This window comes from Diospyros lotus, chromosome 13 (assembly GCF_014633365.1).
Source record: "Diospyros lotus cultivar Yz01 chromosome 13, ASM1463336v1, whole genome shotgun sequence".
NCBI classification, from domain to species: Eukaryota; Viridiplantae; Streptophyta; class Magnoliopsida; order Ericales; family Ebenaceae; genus Diospyros; species Diospyros lotus.
In genome coordinates, this window is record NC_068350.1 from 1,155,263 (window position 1) to 1,170,118 (window position 14,856).

Genomic DNA, 14,856 nt, shown 5'->3' on the forward strand with positions numbered 1-14,856 from the left:
AGATGGTTTGGTTATGTGAGAAGGAGACTACAGGAGAGTTGATGAAATGGAACAATTAGTCACAAAAAGAGGTAGAGGTAGACCCAAGAAAACTTTGGGAGAGACATTAAAATTTGATATGAAATATATGGATCTAAATGAGGATATGACAAAAGACAGAAATATATGGAAGTCTAGAATTCATGTAGTCGACCCCACATAATGAGATAAAGGCTGGATATGTTGTTGTTGTTTTAAAAAGAACATGTAAATAATGATTGCCAACCTAAAATCTTTGTGGCCAACCCACCTAGTAGGATTTAAGGTTTGATTGTAGACTCAGGAATAAAGAAGGCCATGTTACTTCACATATTCAATAATGAAAACTGATTGATATCCGGATCCTTCTATCTTTGTTTGTAAATTGTTAGAATCTACATGACTTGAAGAGTGAAACTATGACATTGTGGAGAGACCAAAGAATATTATTAGTCTGACCAGAATACTATTTGCAACTGTAATGAACTCATTACAATGAGTATTATGTGTTGTTTCATATTCCTTTATATCAGATCCTTGCATTTTGGTGACAGGCTCCATTTCATATTCCTTCAACAACATGTTCCATTTCCTGCCATTTTGTCAAAGGCAGTTGAATCATTCTTCAGCCCGCCCGAAAAATGAGGAGGGAAAAGAAAAGGAGATATGTATGTTAAAAGGCTTCAGTTATTTGAACCGTTGGGCGCCAGAAGAACTTGTTGGTAAGCTGTTTGTGGATGTGACCTGAACATCTCAAAGCCAGAAAGGGTTAAGATGTCTTTAAGTTCCCTTGGCTGTTGATGTATATTCCTATGTTTTAGTTTGTAAACTTGTGTGTACAATTGGCTATTAATCTTTTGATTTATAGAAAATCTTTGAAAATGTTTGGCATGTTACAATTGAATTGTACCATTCTTGTATCTGCTGTCTGGATATTGTTCTTTTATGGTCAAACCTATATGTTTGTCCCTATATTTTGAAGGTTTTTTTTTTTTTTGGTATTCAAATTTTTTATTATTTCAATTATATTTTTTGACTTACATTTTTAAATCAATTTAATTTTTATATTTTGATTCTTTAATTCTTGTTATAGTGTTTGATGACAGCTTAATAATTTTATTAGATATCTAATAAATAACTTTTTTTTTTTTTTTTTTTTGGGGGGGGGGGGTTTATAGAACATAAAAGGAATACTCGAATAGGAAACTAAAAAAAAAAAATAGATGTTTGTGTAATAAGTTGAGTAGTAAAGATAATAATATGAACATATATGTCTGTGGTGTGACATGAATAATATAATATTTGTTTGATTCAAACAAATTGAGAAAAGAGCGTGGGCCTCAAGGGGAGGGCCAATCATTATCTCAAGTAATATAACATTCCTTTATGCATGTGACATGCATGAAATGATAAATAATTTAAGTCATATGAAAGAAGGAAAATTAGGCATTTTTATTTCATAAATAATTTTTTTTTATCCACATTGTAGGTGTTTAATAGATTTAGTAGGTAATGAAAATAAATAAATAAAGTCAATGAATAAGTAGCATTACATTATTATTAATGTGAATAATCTTGTATTTTTATATTTTTTTGTGTTTCATATATCATGTGTTAATGTGTATTTATAAGAAAAAGTTCATTTTTGAGGTAGCATATTTTGATTAGGAAATAAGTATTTATCATTCATGATGGATACGGAACTCTTAATTAGATTACACTATAATTTTAAAAAATATATATATCATCTATATCTAAGATGATATAGAAAGAGGTTTTTTTATTGTTAATGCGATGTCAGTACCTAAATGAAAATACAAAGATGAAATTTTCTAGAGACTAACTCTAAATAATATTTGATTATTATTTTAAAATTTTCTATTTATGATTATTACACAATGAATATTCACTTAGGTACTGAGAATTGAGAAATTATTATAATATTTGAATTTTTTAAAAATTTTAGATGATGAATAATTAATTTTCAAATTTATGGGGATTAGACTCAAAAAAGAGTTTAGTGATAATTTGGCGAATCAGGGCCTCAAGCGGAATGTTGAATAGACAAAATATGTATTTATGAATAATTAAATTTAAGTATAAATTATGAAAAATAGTAAAATAGGTTAAGCCAAGTTAAGGAGTTAGTTTTGAGCTCCAAATTTAACCAAATTGAACCAAAATATATTATGTATAATAGACTTCTTATCTTTGTCACTCATTTTAAACAATAATATTTCAATAATTATTTTGATAGAGATGGTATTTTGCCAAAATGTCTCAAATTTTGCTAATTTAGTAAAAAAAAAAATCATATATTTTTTAAAAATTGTTTAGATGATGTACATAAATATAACATATATTTTTAAAATTTCTATAATAAAAATAAAAAAATATTAAATTCATTAGAACTGAATTGAACTAAATTAAATCACATAAAAAGCTATCATCCGTTTGAAATCAACTTCTTGAACTTGCATGTCGACGTCTATGTCTAGTCAAGTCAAGTTCTTGAAGAGTAATTTAGGGACACACTTAGTCTATCTATTTCAAGTTCTGAAAAATTTAAACACAGTGAGAGGAGAAGATGAACAATTAGCTGAAGGCAATGATGGTGGAAGGCCATCCGACGCGATCACATTCTAAACCCTAAACCCGATCACATACTACGTTAATTGATTCGAGCATCAATCTAAAATATTTTTAAAATTTGATGTAAAACTAATGAACAGTTATTTTGAGGTGAAGGGCCCACAGCAGAGTACTTAAGGACAAACAGTAGAAATAAATAAACCCAAAGTGAGGGTTCACGAAATTCCTGCGTTTGGGCTTTGGTTTCGCTGCTTGCCATGTCTCTGTAGATTGGCATCGCCCTGGATTTTCAGGCTCTTCTCCCTCTACTCTCTGTTTCAAAACTCACGACCCACGAGTAAGCATTTCTGGACTTTTTATGGTTCCATATCTTCTGTTGGGGTCTCTGAATTTGCTCCTCTGGTTATCATGGTTCTTTCAATATCGTTTTACGGAGAAGATAAAGATTGAAACTAACGGCGCTAGATCAATTTAGCTGTTTTTATCTAATATGTTTATATGCTTCTTTACTTTGTTTACTACCTAATTCTAACTTCCAGGTTAATCTTGATTGCAAATCGTGGACTGTATAGACTTGAAAGGATCACAGACCCTATTTGAAAGCCCTTTTTTATATGAATGCCATCTGCAGCCCAAGTCAGGTTTATATATATAAGATCCACATATTAGTCTGGGTTTTGATGTATCCATGTTCTCTTTCCTTACCAAACCCTAACCCCATGGCAACTTCCACTACCTTAACCATTCTTGGGCTAGAACCCATTGAATTGGGTTTTTGTTTTTTGCCTTCTCGGTCTGGGAGCATCCTGTTAATACAGATTGGGGTCTTGAATCTTTGTTTCAAAAATCTATATTAGGCAATTGAGAAATCGCGGACACTGCTTGTTCCTAAACCATAATCACCGTCAGAGCCCTCCTATGCCACTATCGTGCCAAATATTCGTTGCCAAAGAGTTTTTAACTTATAATATATGAAGTTTTTAACTTACAGTATAAATCTATCTTTTTTCTTTTTATCCCAACTTTAACTCAAATTAGTTGAGTGTAGTTAGTATACAAGTAAACTACGTTGTTTAGATCACAAATTCATGTTGTTTGTATTAAAAATTAATGGAGGGGGTGTTTGAGCAAAAAAGAAAAACCACCAGGACCTCCAAGGACAAAAGTAAAGCACAGTGGGTCTTTGTGCAAATGGCTCAAACAAGGGGGCGGGGCAATTTACTCTTCTTTATGTGCACCTTCTATATGATGCTCTTTGAAATTGTTTTATTTACTGCAGCTTAGTGCGCAAGGTGCTTTGATAGACATCAAAGAGGTTCCTTTGTTGTCAATGCGATGGCCTATGAAATAGAAGAACAAAAGAGTAAGGACCATATCTTGTGGTTTGCATGTTCTAGCACATGAACTATGGAATTTTTCATTTCTTAAGGTTCTTTCTTTTTATATCATTCTTGTCCTTAATTTACTTGAGCTTGTCTTGTCAAGAAAGGACTCCATGATCTTCTTTATGACCCTCCTCTGATAACAATGGGGAATGGTAAGTGGACAAAGTTTGGGCAACCTAGTGGGTTCCCCAACTCATTGGGTTTTTAGTAGATTTTAACATTTAATAATTAATTTTTAGCATTTAGCATTTATTAGGCCAATGAGATTTTGACACACCACCTAGGTTTGGCAACCCAATCGGTTCCCCAATCATTGTCCCATGGTAAGTGGACAAATTTATATAGCTTCTTATGCCATAGCCTTGTTACTATATTGTGATTGTTCCTAGAAGAGTTCCAAGTTCCAACCCAAGTGATCCCCTATGCATTGTCACTATATTGGATGTTGCCTAGATGGAAATAAATTGACTATTTTTGACATCAAAAGAGCAAAGTTAGGAAACTAGTCGCTATTTGTGGATATATTTGCTATATTTGAGTCTCTTAGAATTCAAAACAATTTGGGACATAAAAATTATTAATTTACTTTGTAATCAAATAACTTGGATGATGGAGCTACTATTACTCAAAAGAAGATTAACTAGGATTAAGCATGCTTTTCATAATCTAACAAACACTAATGTAGGTATGAATATAGGAATGGATGTGAACATGGATATACTATGGTGATTTAGGGGAAAAAAAAAAAAAGGATGTGGTCACAAAAATATAATATTTTTTATATTTTTATTGTAATGTTATGTAGATAATAATTAAATTGCAGTAAAAAGATTGAAAAGTTGTACTGATAATGAACAAAATAGGGTTTAAAATAAATTCACATCACTGATTTCATTGATCTCTTATATATACAGAAAAACACTCCTAATCTAGGATGCTGAAGAATATACATAATGGGTTTCCTATTCTAGGAGAATGTAATTTTTACAGGATTCCTTTCCTAATCTAGAAGGTTGACTAAGAAAATTAGAAAAATTTCCTAAGCCATAAATTTATTACAATAGGAAAGGAATAAATACTACAATATTGCTGTCACTCAGATTCTCCAACAAATCCAAATTAAAGATATCACTCAGTACATTATAATGATAATATAACCATCATTATGCTTGCAAAAAGAAAAAAGTACTTAGTTTTGTTGATTTTAACCCAAAAAATTTGGAAAGGTCCAACCCCTGACATAAAAGTCACATGTTCCACAAGTGTTCAAAAAATGAAAGTAACAATAAAATGTTAGATACGCCATTTGGAATGTCTGACACATATCTTGGCATGTTCAGGGAATATCTATGTCCAACATGTGTTGGACACAAGTATAGTACCCAAAATGAAAATATTTGTGCTTTCTAGTGTTGGGCCTGTTGGCATATTGATATTGTGATTGACAACCAAAATTTGTTGGGTGACATCCTCAAGTTATGACATTAATAACCTTAAACTAGTGATTTTGAATGAGTGGCATAGTTTCTGTTGATTGATCTTTTCTTTTTTGATTTTGCTTGTTTTTGTGAGTGATTGGCATATGTTTTCTCTCTTTAATATTCATCTTGGTATTATAGTGGTGCCTTTGATTATAAGCACTATAGTTTTGGAAAACAAAGAGAGATGGAGAGGAACAGGTAAAGATAAAGATGGTAGTTAATTGACAATTGCAACACCCCATTTCAAACTAGGGGGATGTGCACCTATCCAGGGGGACTCTATTTAATTTGTCTTGAGCTTCTTCACTCAGTATAAATTCAGAGTCTTAATCTAGCTCCTCCTACCTCGATATTTGCTCACTTTACCCCACAATTGACCCCCCAAGCTTGTTGGATTATATGCTACTTTACAATTGCCTGTAATGGTGTTCATTCTAAATTCAACAATATAATAGGGATGAAGGATTGTGATGTTGTTGTGAATTTCTGTTATAAACCTGTCCTAACCCAACTATATTACTTGAGTATTTCCTGTAAGTTATGTTGTTCTCACTCAAAACAAATAATATCATAATGGAGGGTGAGCTTTGGTTGCAACCGTAAGGTTGCTCCTTTGCGATTGAATGGTCACAGGTTGCGCATTGTGGAGACCCTCCCTAGGTCCTTTGCAAAGTGAGGAGCCTTGTGTATTTGGGACACCTTTTTTACACATAATACCACCATGGACTTGTTTGTTATGTCTTATTTATATTCCTTTTTTTTTTCTCTCTGACAAACTGATGTTTAATCTTTGCAGAAGTTGGTTTAGGTCTCATTGGCTTTGGCATCTTCTTCTCTGTTCTGGGGATTATTCTTTTCTTCGATAGGGGTTTACTTGCTTTGGGAAATGTAAGATTTTGGACCTGAGATTTTAAGGCTTTGATAAATACACCATCAAACGCCATAATTTCCTGACAATTTTGCTTTTGCTGTCAGATACTTTGGTTGGCAGGAGTATCCCTTCTACTAGGTTGGCGTTCTACATTGCAATTATTCACTAGCAGATCAAACTACAAGGTAACATAATGGAAAAGGAGATGCTGGTTTCACAGTTTATTCTTTCAAAAAGACCAAAATTTTGTTTGAGCCTGTTCTTTCATTTAGCTTGGAGGGGAGAGTTACATTTCAAAGTGTTTTATGAACATAGATAAAAATTATAAAAACATTCAGAATACAGATAAGTGCTGAAGATTTAAATAAATCTGCAGAAAAAATCAACAATGTAATTTTAAATAACTAGACTTGCTGGAGTTCTAGTCTGCTAATCCACTGTTGTAAAGGGCACAAGTATACAATCTTGTATGGAATGCCAACATGAATTGAAACTATTACACTAGAGTCGAAGAAATTATTGCACACTAAGAGCACACTTATTATGGGATAAGGATGAACACTTATTAGGCTATCTCCAGCAAGCCTCCTTATTTCACTCCCTATTATATTATAAATAATCCACTCCCTATTCTAATTTTGTCTCGAAAATTGTGCCTACTCCAACAACACTCTATATTCTCTTCTCTATTTGACTCCCTATTTCATTCCTTTATCAATAAACTTCAATTTTATTTATTTTACCTTACATACATCTTTTAACTACTATAAAATTTTAATCACATACACATATATAATCAAATACACAAATTAATCACATACACATATACAAAATAAATAATCAAATACACAAATTAATCACATACACATATACAAAATCAATAATCAAATACACAAATTAATCACACACACATATACAAAATCAATAATCAAATACACAACTCCATAACCAAATAAACAATATATAATATCAATCATATAATACAAAAATATATACAAAATATACAAAATTAATCACAAATCACCAAGAAGACGCCGTGGAGAAGACTCCACAAGGAAGATGCTAAAGTTGCTCGTTGCTGCTGCAGTTAGTGGTCGTCGTTGTCGGATCTGTTGTTGCCACCGTTACTCGTTGCTGCTGTTGTTTGTGGCTGCCGTCGCCGGATCTAGTGTGTGCCGCTGGATCTCATGTTGTTGCCGTTGCCCTACAACTCGTCTTCACCCTTCCCACGTCTAGTTCTCTCTTCTTGCCTTGAGTAGTTGGGGGGTGAGGGAAATATAGCTAGAAGAATTCACTCGCCAACATTGACGAGGCATTTAAAGGTTGCCAAATTTTTAGCGAGGAAATATAGCTATAACGAGCTCTGCTAGAGCTTGTTTTCAGTAACATTCTCGTCTAAAATAGCTTTGGCGAGTTGAAATTGGCGCTGCTGGAGATAGCCTTAGGAGGTAGGTACCATGTACTAGCTAAGCCTCATATTCATGTATATGGTAGTGGGATAAAAATTATAGGATAAAAGGTAATGTGAGATGAGCATGGATGTTGATCAGCTAGCCACAAATATAGAAACATCATCATTTCCTTTGAAGTGCATATATATTTATTATAATAACAATACAAATACCAAGTCTTAATCTAACTACGTGGGATCATCTCTACGACTTTTAGCTCAACAATCAATTTTTTTTTTCATAAACATATCTTCTATAAGGCCTATACCATGCCATGTCTTAAAGAGTATCTCCATCAAGTTTTCCTTAGTTTTGCCATACTTGTTAAATTTTTCTCTTCAACTTTGACGGGCAACTATTAGATAATTTACACTCCACATTCCACAACTTAGTACTTGAAAGTACAATGACATATGCATGATGATCATAAATTGACCAGTTCTTCATGTAATGCATGAGTTCCTGTTTACTCTTGAACTCCAAGCCCCTCAAGAGAGCCACTTGGATGAGACCGGGTATTCAAAATACTAGGAACCATATTGTATATAATTTGATCGATACAATCAACATTCAAGAATTCAAGTGCTAGGGCTGTGGCATATTGAACAAGCATGACAACATCTACATCAACACCATTGGATCCTACCTTGACCCATTCCCATCATCCAATCCACCATCGACACTAGTATTAACATCACCACCCTCATTGGTTGCTCGTGTTGCCTCATCCTCATCTGTACCCTCCTCATCTCCTTCATGGGCTTCATCAAATTCATCTAGATCAGGGGGCACAATTCTTATCCTCGCCTCATTTAGAACTCCTTCCTATTGTACCATCCTTTCCACTACATAGTAGGTTTCATCAGTGTTGTTGCATTTGCTGCTGAACTCCCCCCAAACTATGGGAGGTGAAGTCATTCCAGCACTGTTGATTGGAGACTATAGATTGGATGGCTCAAGTATCCCTATATTGCCAATAGGAGACCATACATTGTGTTACAACTCTTAGGTAGAACTCACCCTCAAAAGCTAGCTGTTAAGGGGAGAGTGCCCAAGAGGTTATAAACCCCACATTAGCAGCCTAAACTTCCAATGTAGGACAAGTCTTATACCCTGTAGTAGACTATAACATACCACCACGCTCTGCAGCTCGATGCCCATGGCAACAGGCTGTGCACTAGCTATTGCTAGTCTCGGGTGAACACTGCAATGCCGGTGTCACCTCTGTCGCCGCTTGCTTGCACTGGGAGCCATGGGGCCAGTTTTGATACCATTGTTACAACTCTTGGATAGGACTCACCTTCAAAAGTTATCTGTTAAGGGGAGAATGTCCAAGAGGTTATAAACCCCACATTAGGAGCCTGAACTTCCAATGTGGGACAAGTCCCATACCCTGGAGTGGACCATAACACATTGCTTGACACAACATTATCCAGGCTGCTAGTGGGAGGCCATTACTTTGTTCAACAGCTCCTAGGCCACCAATGAGAGGCTAGACATTGGCAAGCTTGATCCTCCCAACATTCATTGTGGATATTGGCGGACTTACCACAACTCGCTCTCCATGTGGAGACATTTGCTTACAAGGGTTTGGTTGTTTAGGCTTCAACATTGGGCATAGATCCATCCACTCCAACCCTAGGTTCTTGCAGATCTGAATTGCCTTGCTAAGGGACGCATCATTGGTGATCCTTATACCCTGGTTGTATTGATTGTATGGTAACTTAGCCTCCAATTGAGTCATGTACTAGTTAAACTTCCAATTATATTGAATACATAGTATAAACTTGCAATTGTAAATACATAGTATAAACTTCCATAATATGTGATATCATTTTCCAATTATATTGAATACCCATTTACAAGTTTATACAATTATATTAAAAAACATTACACAAAATAAAATCACAATTCTCAATCAATAAACCCCTTATTTAAAATCCCAAACTTTGAGAAAGATTTATAAAAACTAAACTAAGACTCTAGAAGTTGTTGAGTCTTATTGTAAGTGAGCATCTAACACTAGCATTTAAGAGCATGAGCGGTTTGGAAATGTATCTAACCTTTCTTTGTTTCCCTACAGGGCTCTCTATCATTTTTTCTTGGTCTCTTCTTCATATTTGTTCGTTGGCCAGTAGTTGGTATAATCTTGGAGATATTTGGTTGTGTGTTTATCTTTGGGTTAGTGCTTAAACTTCTCCATGACTACTTTTTCATATTTTTTTGCTGTTTGATTTTCTCACTTTTTTTTTTTTTTCACGTTTCATGCAGTGGTTTTTGGCCATCTGTGAAGGTTTTTCTCTTTCAAATTCCAATAATTGGATGGGTTCTACAGTATCCTGTTCTGGTGAGTTCTCATTAGCTATTTTAATGTTTATTACATGGTTAAGGCATTCAGATTTGTCCCTTGGACTTTGTTGGTCTCATACAGGAGTCATGTTCTATTAGGCCATGCATATAGTATTTACAATCTCATGAAAGTAGTTAAGCTTCCTTTCTCTTTCTATCTGGAAATAAGATCTTGTTAGAAGATGGAAAGAAATGCATGATGAAATTTCTCCTTGCACAAGGTTCCACACCTTGCGCAGGTCGGGGGAGGATCATTTTTATAGTCTCCTTGAAATTCATAGCAAAATGTTAAAATTGTAAATCTGCAGTTGTAAGGATTGTTCTAGCCTTTTTTTCCATTGAGACAAATAGAAATTAGAAATAATCTCATTGCTGTGGCTGTAAGTGTAGATTGCTTTGATTTGGTAACCCGGTTCCCAGTTAACAGTTCAAAGTTGATATACATGTACTCAAATTTGTCTGAAACTTCTTATTGCTTTTCTTACTCATGTTTTGAGTATTTTAACTTTTAACTGGAGCAACCTCTATGTTATGGTCTCTAACCTTGTCTGGCGCTGGAGCCTTAATCTAAATTTTCAATTTTTATGTTTTGGGATTTAATTTGCAGTATTTAATATTCTCTTTTATTTGGTCTTATTTGTTAAGTTGTGAAGGAAAATAGGTTATGTTATGGTCTTACTTTCGTGACATCATAGAGTGTGTGGAAGTTGAACCCGTGTAATGCAAGCTTAGTAAGAATAGAAGTGTGGATGAGGTGATAGTCAGAGTTAGAGATGAAAGTCCTACCACCCCCCCCCCCCCCCCCCCCAAAAAAAAAAAAAAAAAAAAAAACCCAAAACCAAAAACAAAAAAAGAAGGAAAGAAAGAAGGGAAGATTTTAGAAGATGTTACTTGTAAGATCATGGCAGGATGGTTAAAGTAGAGAAGTGCATTTAGCATTTATGTGATCATAAAATCTTTTCAATGCTAAAGGGAAATTTTATCGGATGGCTATAAGACCATATTTGTTGTATGGCTTAAAATGTTAGGCTGTTAGGTACTAGCATGTGCAAGATATGAGCAGAGCTGAGATGAAAATGTTAGGGTGGATATTATGATACTATACAAGAAAAGACAAAATAAGAAACGAGATCATGCACAATATGGTTGGAGTGACGTCAATTAAAGATAAGATATAGATGTCTTATGATTAATATGGTTTAGACATGTGAAAAGGAGACTGAGAGATTCACCCAAGGCAAGTGGATGAAATGGTGGAGATTTCTAGCCAAATGAGGGAGAGGAAGACCAAAGAAAATTTGGTGAGAAACCTTTACACATGACATGGAATATAATTGCTTTTCATAGGATATGGCCATGGATAGTGGAATGGAGGTCTGAAATTTATATGCTGATCCCACTTACTGGGCTTAAGTCCTATGATGTTATTGTTGCAGCAAGAATATCGGACGTTATGTTTTCGTTAGTCTCATTCAAACCAACTCGAATGGAAGGGTTTAAATTCAGTGTAGTCCTGTATTAAATTCGGATAATAAAGCCACCTAGCGAGTGTCCTAAAAGACTATTTATAGTAAGGTTACAACAGTTGTGGATCTCAACCCTAGATCACAAAGAAACCCTTCTAATCTAAGCCATATCCTTAATTAAAAAAAACCACATGCTAGTGACATGAGTACTTAATAAAGTTTATAATATTTACAAACAAATAAGAAAAATAAAAATGCTAATAAATTAAAGAACATGCTCATGCATCACAAGTCTTTATTATGCCTGTTTTGTACTTGTCCTGTGGCCAAAGAATTACGGTTTGCAGTTTGGGAGATGCTGATGAAATATTATTGTGTGGACTAAAACATAGGGACTTGATCTGAAGCTTTTCAATGCTGTTATAGAAGAATAATGGAGATGCAGAAATTTATAGGTGTAACTGGCCAGACTGATATTCAAAGTCTACTAGGGAAGTGTGTAGCATTTTGAAGAGAACTTAGAGCGAACTTAGAGCTAGTATGCTCGAGGAAGGACAGCAACTGAGATTTTAGTCACTGACGTGGCAGTCTTATTCTTGCTTTGCAAAGAGGCTGTTTTCACAACTTAAACCTATAACCTATTTATGATAGTTGGGATTGATCACCAAGGTCTGTCTCAATTTGAGCACCTGTGAGAAGAGGCGGGGTTAGATTCCCCAGTTTAGCTTTCAGTGCTCAAGTCAGTATGGAGTATCAATAGCAAGTGGGTAGTGAACAAGATGAATCAGATAAATTTACCTATGGAGTATCATTGTCGGCTCCATCTGAAGCTATCTGACAATTAATCTGTAATATATGAATTATCTTGGCACCAAATGGGGCTGATTTTATTTCCCGAAAAGGAAAAATAGAACAAAATTGTTATACTGATTTTGTTCTTTTTGTCCCAGCTGGTTATATTTTAGTGGAAATGAATTGTTCACCTTTCTGCCTTTTTATTGGAAGTAGAGGATGTCATGTCCTAAGGGTAATTAGAAGGGCAATAATGTAATTAGTTATATTAGTTTGTTAGGAGATATTTGGGTGTTTGTTAGGAGCACATGGGTGCTGTTAGAAATTAGTTAAGAAGCTAGCTAAGGCCTATAAAAAGGCCCATTGTAAGAGGAGAGGGTATGCTGAAAATTATTGAATTGAATATCTGATTCTCTCTCATTTTCTCTCTACTTCTCTCCCTCACTTCTCTCTACATCCTTCCCCCATTTCTGTCCAAATATCCCTCTAAACTTTCTGTTCTTAGTTCTACTCAATCGGATTCTTCCGATTGCCAATCCAGCCCGTTATGAACCCTAGGTTCATGACAGAGGAATCCCTAAAGTGATGGAAAGCTAAATGTCAAACCTAAACCATGAAACATGGGTGTAAATATGGAGAGAGACTCTTTCGAAGATCTCTTTCCAATATATTTTGTACTCTGTTTTGAGTCACCTTTTATGTTTCACAGGGGGCTTGATTCATGAATATACTTTGGCACTCTAAGCTATAATGTTTAGGGAAGGTGCTTTCTCTTGATAGTCTTAGAATGTGACATCAATGGAGATCTCCTCCTGATATTTATACATTTTGTTCTTTCTTATTGTTAGGAGGACTGCTTTGATCTTCTTGGTCTTTTGTTGTGAGGTTTGGGGTATACCCTAATTTAGAATTGTAGATCGCTTTGGTTGATTTTATGAAATTCTTATTTACAGAAAAAAAAAAAAATGGAGAGGGGCAATTCTGGTTCTTGACATATATAACATGCATGTATATTTCAGTGTTTTGCACCTAAATCTGTCTATTTCTATGCCAGCTTCTGAGTACTTTGTTTGCTTCTTATTTTCAGCTTCTTGATCGTCTCAAGAGCTTTGGCTAATCCAGCTGCTCAACTGAATTGGATCCCAAAGGCTGATTAAACCCCCCAGATATTACCCATACTGACTGATCTAACATCTCTGGGCATTGTGACCCATTTCCCCTTTCTTTTCTTTTTCTCATATCATATTGAGAAATTCTTAGAAACACTATAAATTTTTTATTTATCACAATATTACATTTTCTAAACAGTTTAACGAACTGCTACAAATCACATTGTTCCTCGTTAAAAAGAGGGTTCCAGCCGGAATTCACACAATGGAACTCACTACTGGTCTGGTATAGCATGATCGTAGGGCACTGTTGATTAATAAAAAATTGTGAGGAATTTGTTATTGGGAGTAACGTGTTTGAAATAGTTAAAATGTTTTTAAGGATAGAGGTTACTTAGAGAGAACACACTCGACAGGTGATCAACATTTGATCAGGCATTCAGTTTTAGGAACTCACCATTGGCAATAAGGAGTTTGACTTGTTTGGATTTTATTATGTTTTTAAGGATAGAGGTTACCTAAAGATAATACACTTGACAGGTGATCAAAATTTGACCAGGTATTCGGTTCTAAGGACTCATCAATAGGGAGTTCGACTTGCTTGCATTTTATGATGGAATGTGATGTGGATAATTTGTAGTTAGTTAAATTATTAGGAACTATAATCATTTTTTTATCAATATTATTTCTACAATATTACACAACGTAATAATATAATAATACTAAATATGCCCTAAAAATCTTTTGGGCAGGTTGCACTAACCACTTCTAAAATTTGACATAATTATATAAATTGTTATTCTAATTTAAAAAATTGCATTGACATCGCCCATTATTAAGATGAAATAACTAATCTACCCCCATAATTTTAATCTCTGTCCTTTTGTCACTCTTTTTAAATCATCATCAACCTTTTGAACAATTCAAGTGAATAGAAGATTTTCAGGCTCTTTGAAACGAGGGAACAAATATTAAAGTTATCACACTAGATTAAGAGGATATTTGGTACTAGAGAAGTTTTTAGATTTTTAGAAATATTAAGTTAGGAATTTATATTTTTAGTATAATTTTTAGAAAATAAAAATAAAAAAATAACATTTCTAGGATTTATTTTTAATTAACTTTTTCACAAAAAGATTTTTATGGGAGTTGGCAATCTTGGATTATCATGGATTGAAAAAAATTTTAACAAATAAAAAATCTAAAATATCTCCCTCTTATAACTTCATAATCATTTCATGATTATTTTTGCCATAAATTCTTTCTTGCAAATATATATATATAATATTATACAAACATATAAAATATATATATTCATACAAATATATATATATTATGTATA

The 14,856-nt window shown here is 34.1% G+C and overlaps 2 protein-coding genes across 5 annotated transcripts in view; both read left to right on the top strand.

The window, feature by feature from the left end:
• Window positions 1-988, top strand: part of LOC127788349 (histone-lysine N-methyltransferase ATX2) — a 93,202-nt gene extending 92,214 nt beyond the window's left edge. For 2 of the 4 annotated variants that reach the window (XR_008020333.1, XR_008020334.1), the window contains exon 24: window positions 573-988. The gene's annotated coding sequence lies outside the window, so the exon portion shown is untranslated. The remainder of the gene's footprint in view (window positions 1-572) is intronic. The other 2 variants (XR_008020332.1, XR_008020331.1) reach the window with 1 other exon arrangement.
• A 1,799-nt stretch (window positions 989-2,787) lies between these two features.
• On the top strand, window positions 2,788-13,866 carry LOC127789230 (vesicle transport protein GOT1). Its single transcript, XM_052318061.1, has 7 exons — window positions 2,788-2,947; window positions 3,890-3,973; window positions 6,273-6,364; window positions 6,452-6,532; window positions 9,882-9,979; window positions 10,070-10,145; window positions 13,493-13,866. The coding sequence occupies exons 2-7, from the start codon at window positions 3,946-3,948 to the stop codon at window positions 13,520-13,522; spliced, it is 405 nt and encodes a 134-aa protein (XP_052174021.1). The 5' UTR covers window positions 2,788-2,947; window positions 3,890-3,945; the 3' UTR covers window positions 13,523-13,866.
• The last annotated feature ends 990 nt before the right edge of the window (window positions 13,867-14,856 follow it).

What these genes read in the sequence shown, in the direction of transcription:
- LOC127789230 (XM_052318061.1), top strand. Translation starts at nt 3,946, where the DNA reads ATGGCCTATGAAATAGAAGAACAAAAGA. An exon ending in TGAAATAGAAGAACAAAAGA is followed by an intron (nt 3,974 to 6,272) that starts GTAAGGACCATA and finishes TAATCTTTGCAG; the next exon opens with AAGTTGGTTTAGGTCTCATT. An exon ending in GTTTACTTGCTTTGGGAAAT is followed by an intron (nt 6,365 to 6,451) that starts GTAAGATTTTGG and finishes TTTTGCTGTCAG; the next exon opens with ATACTTTGGTTGGCAGGAGT.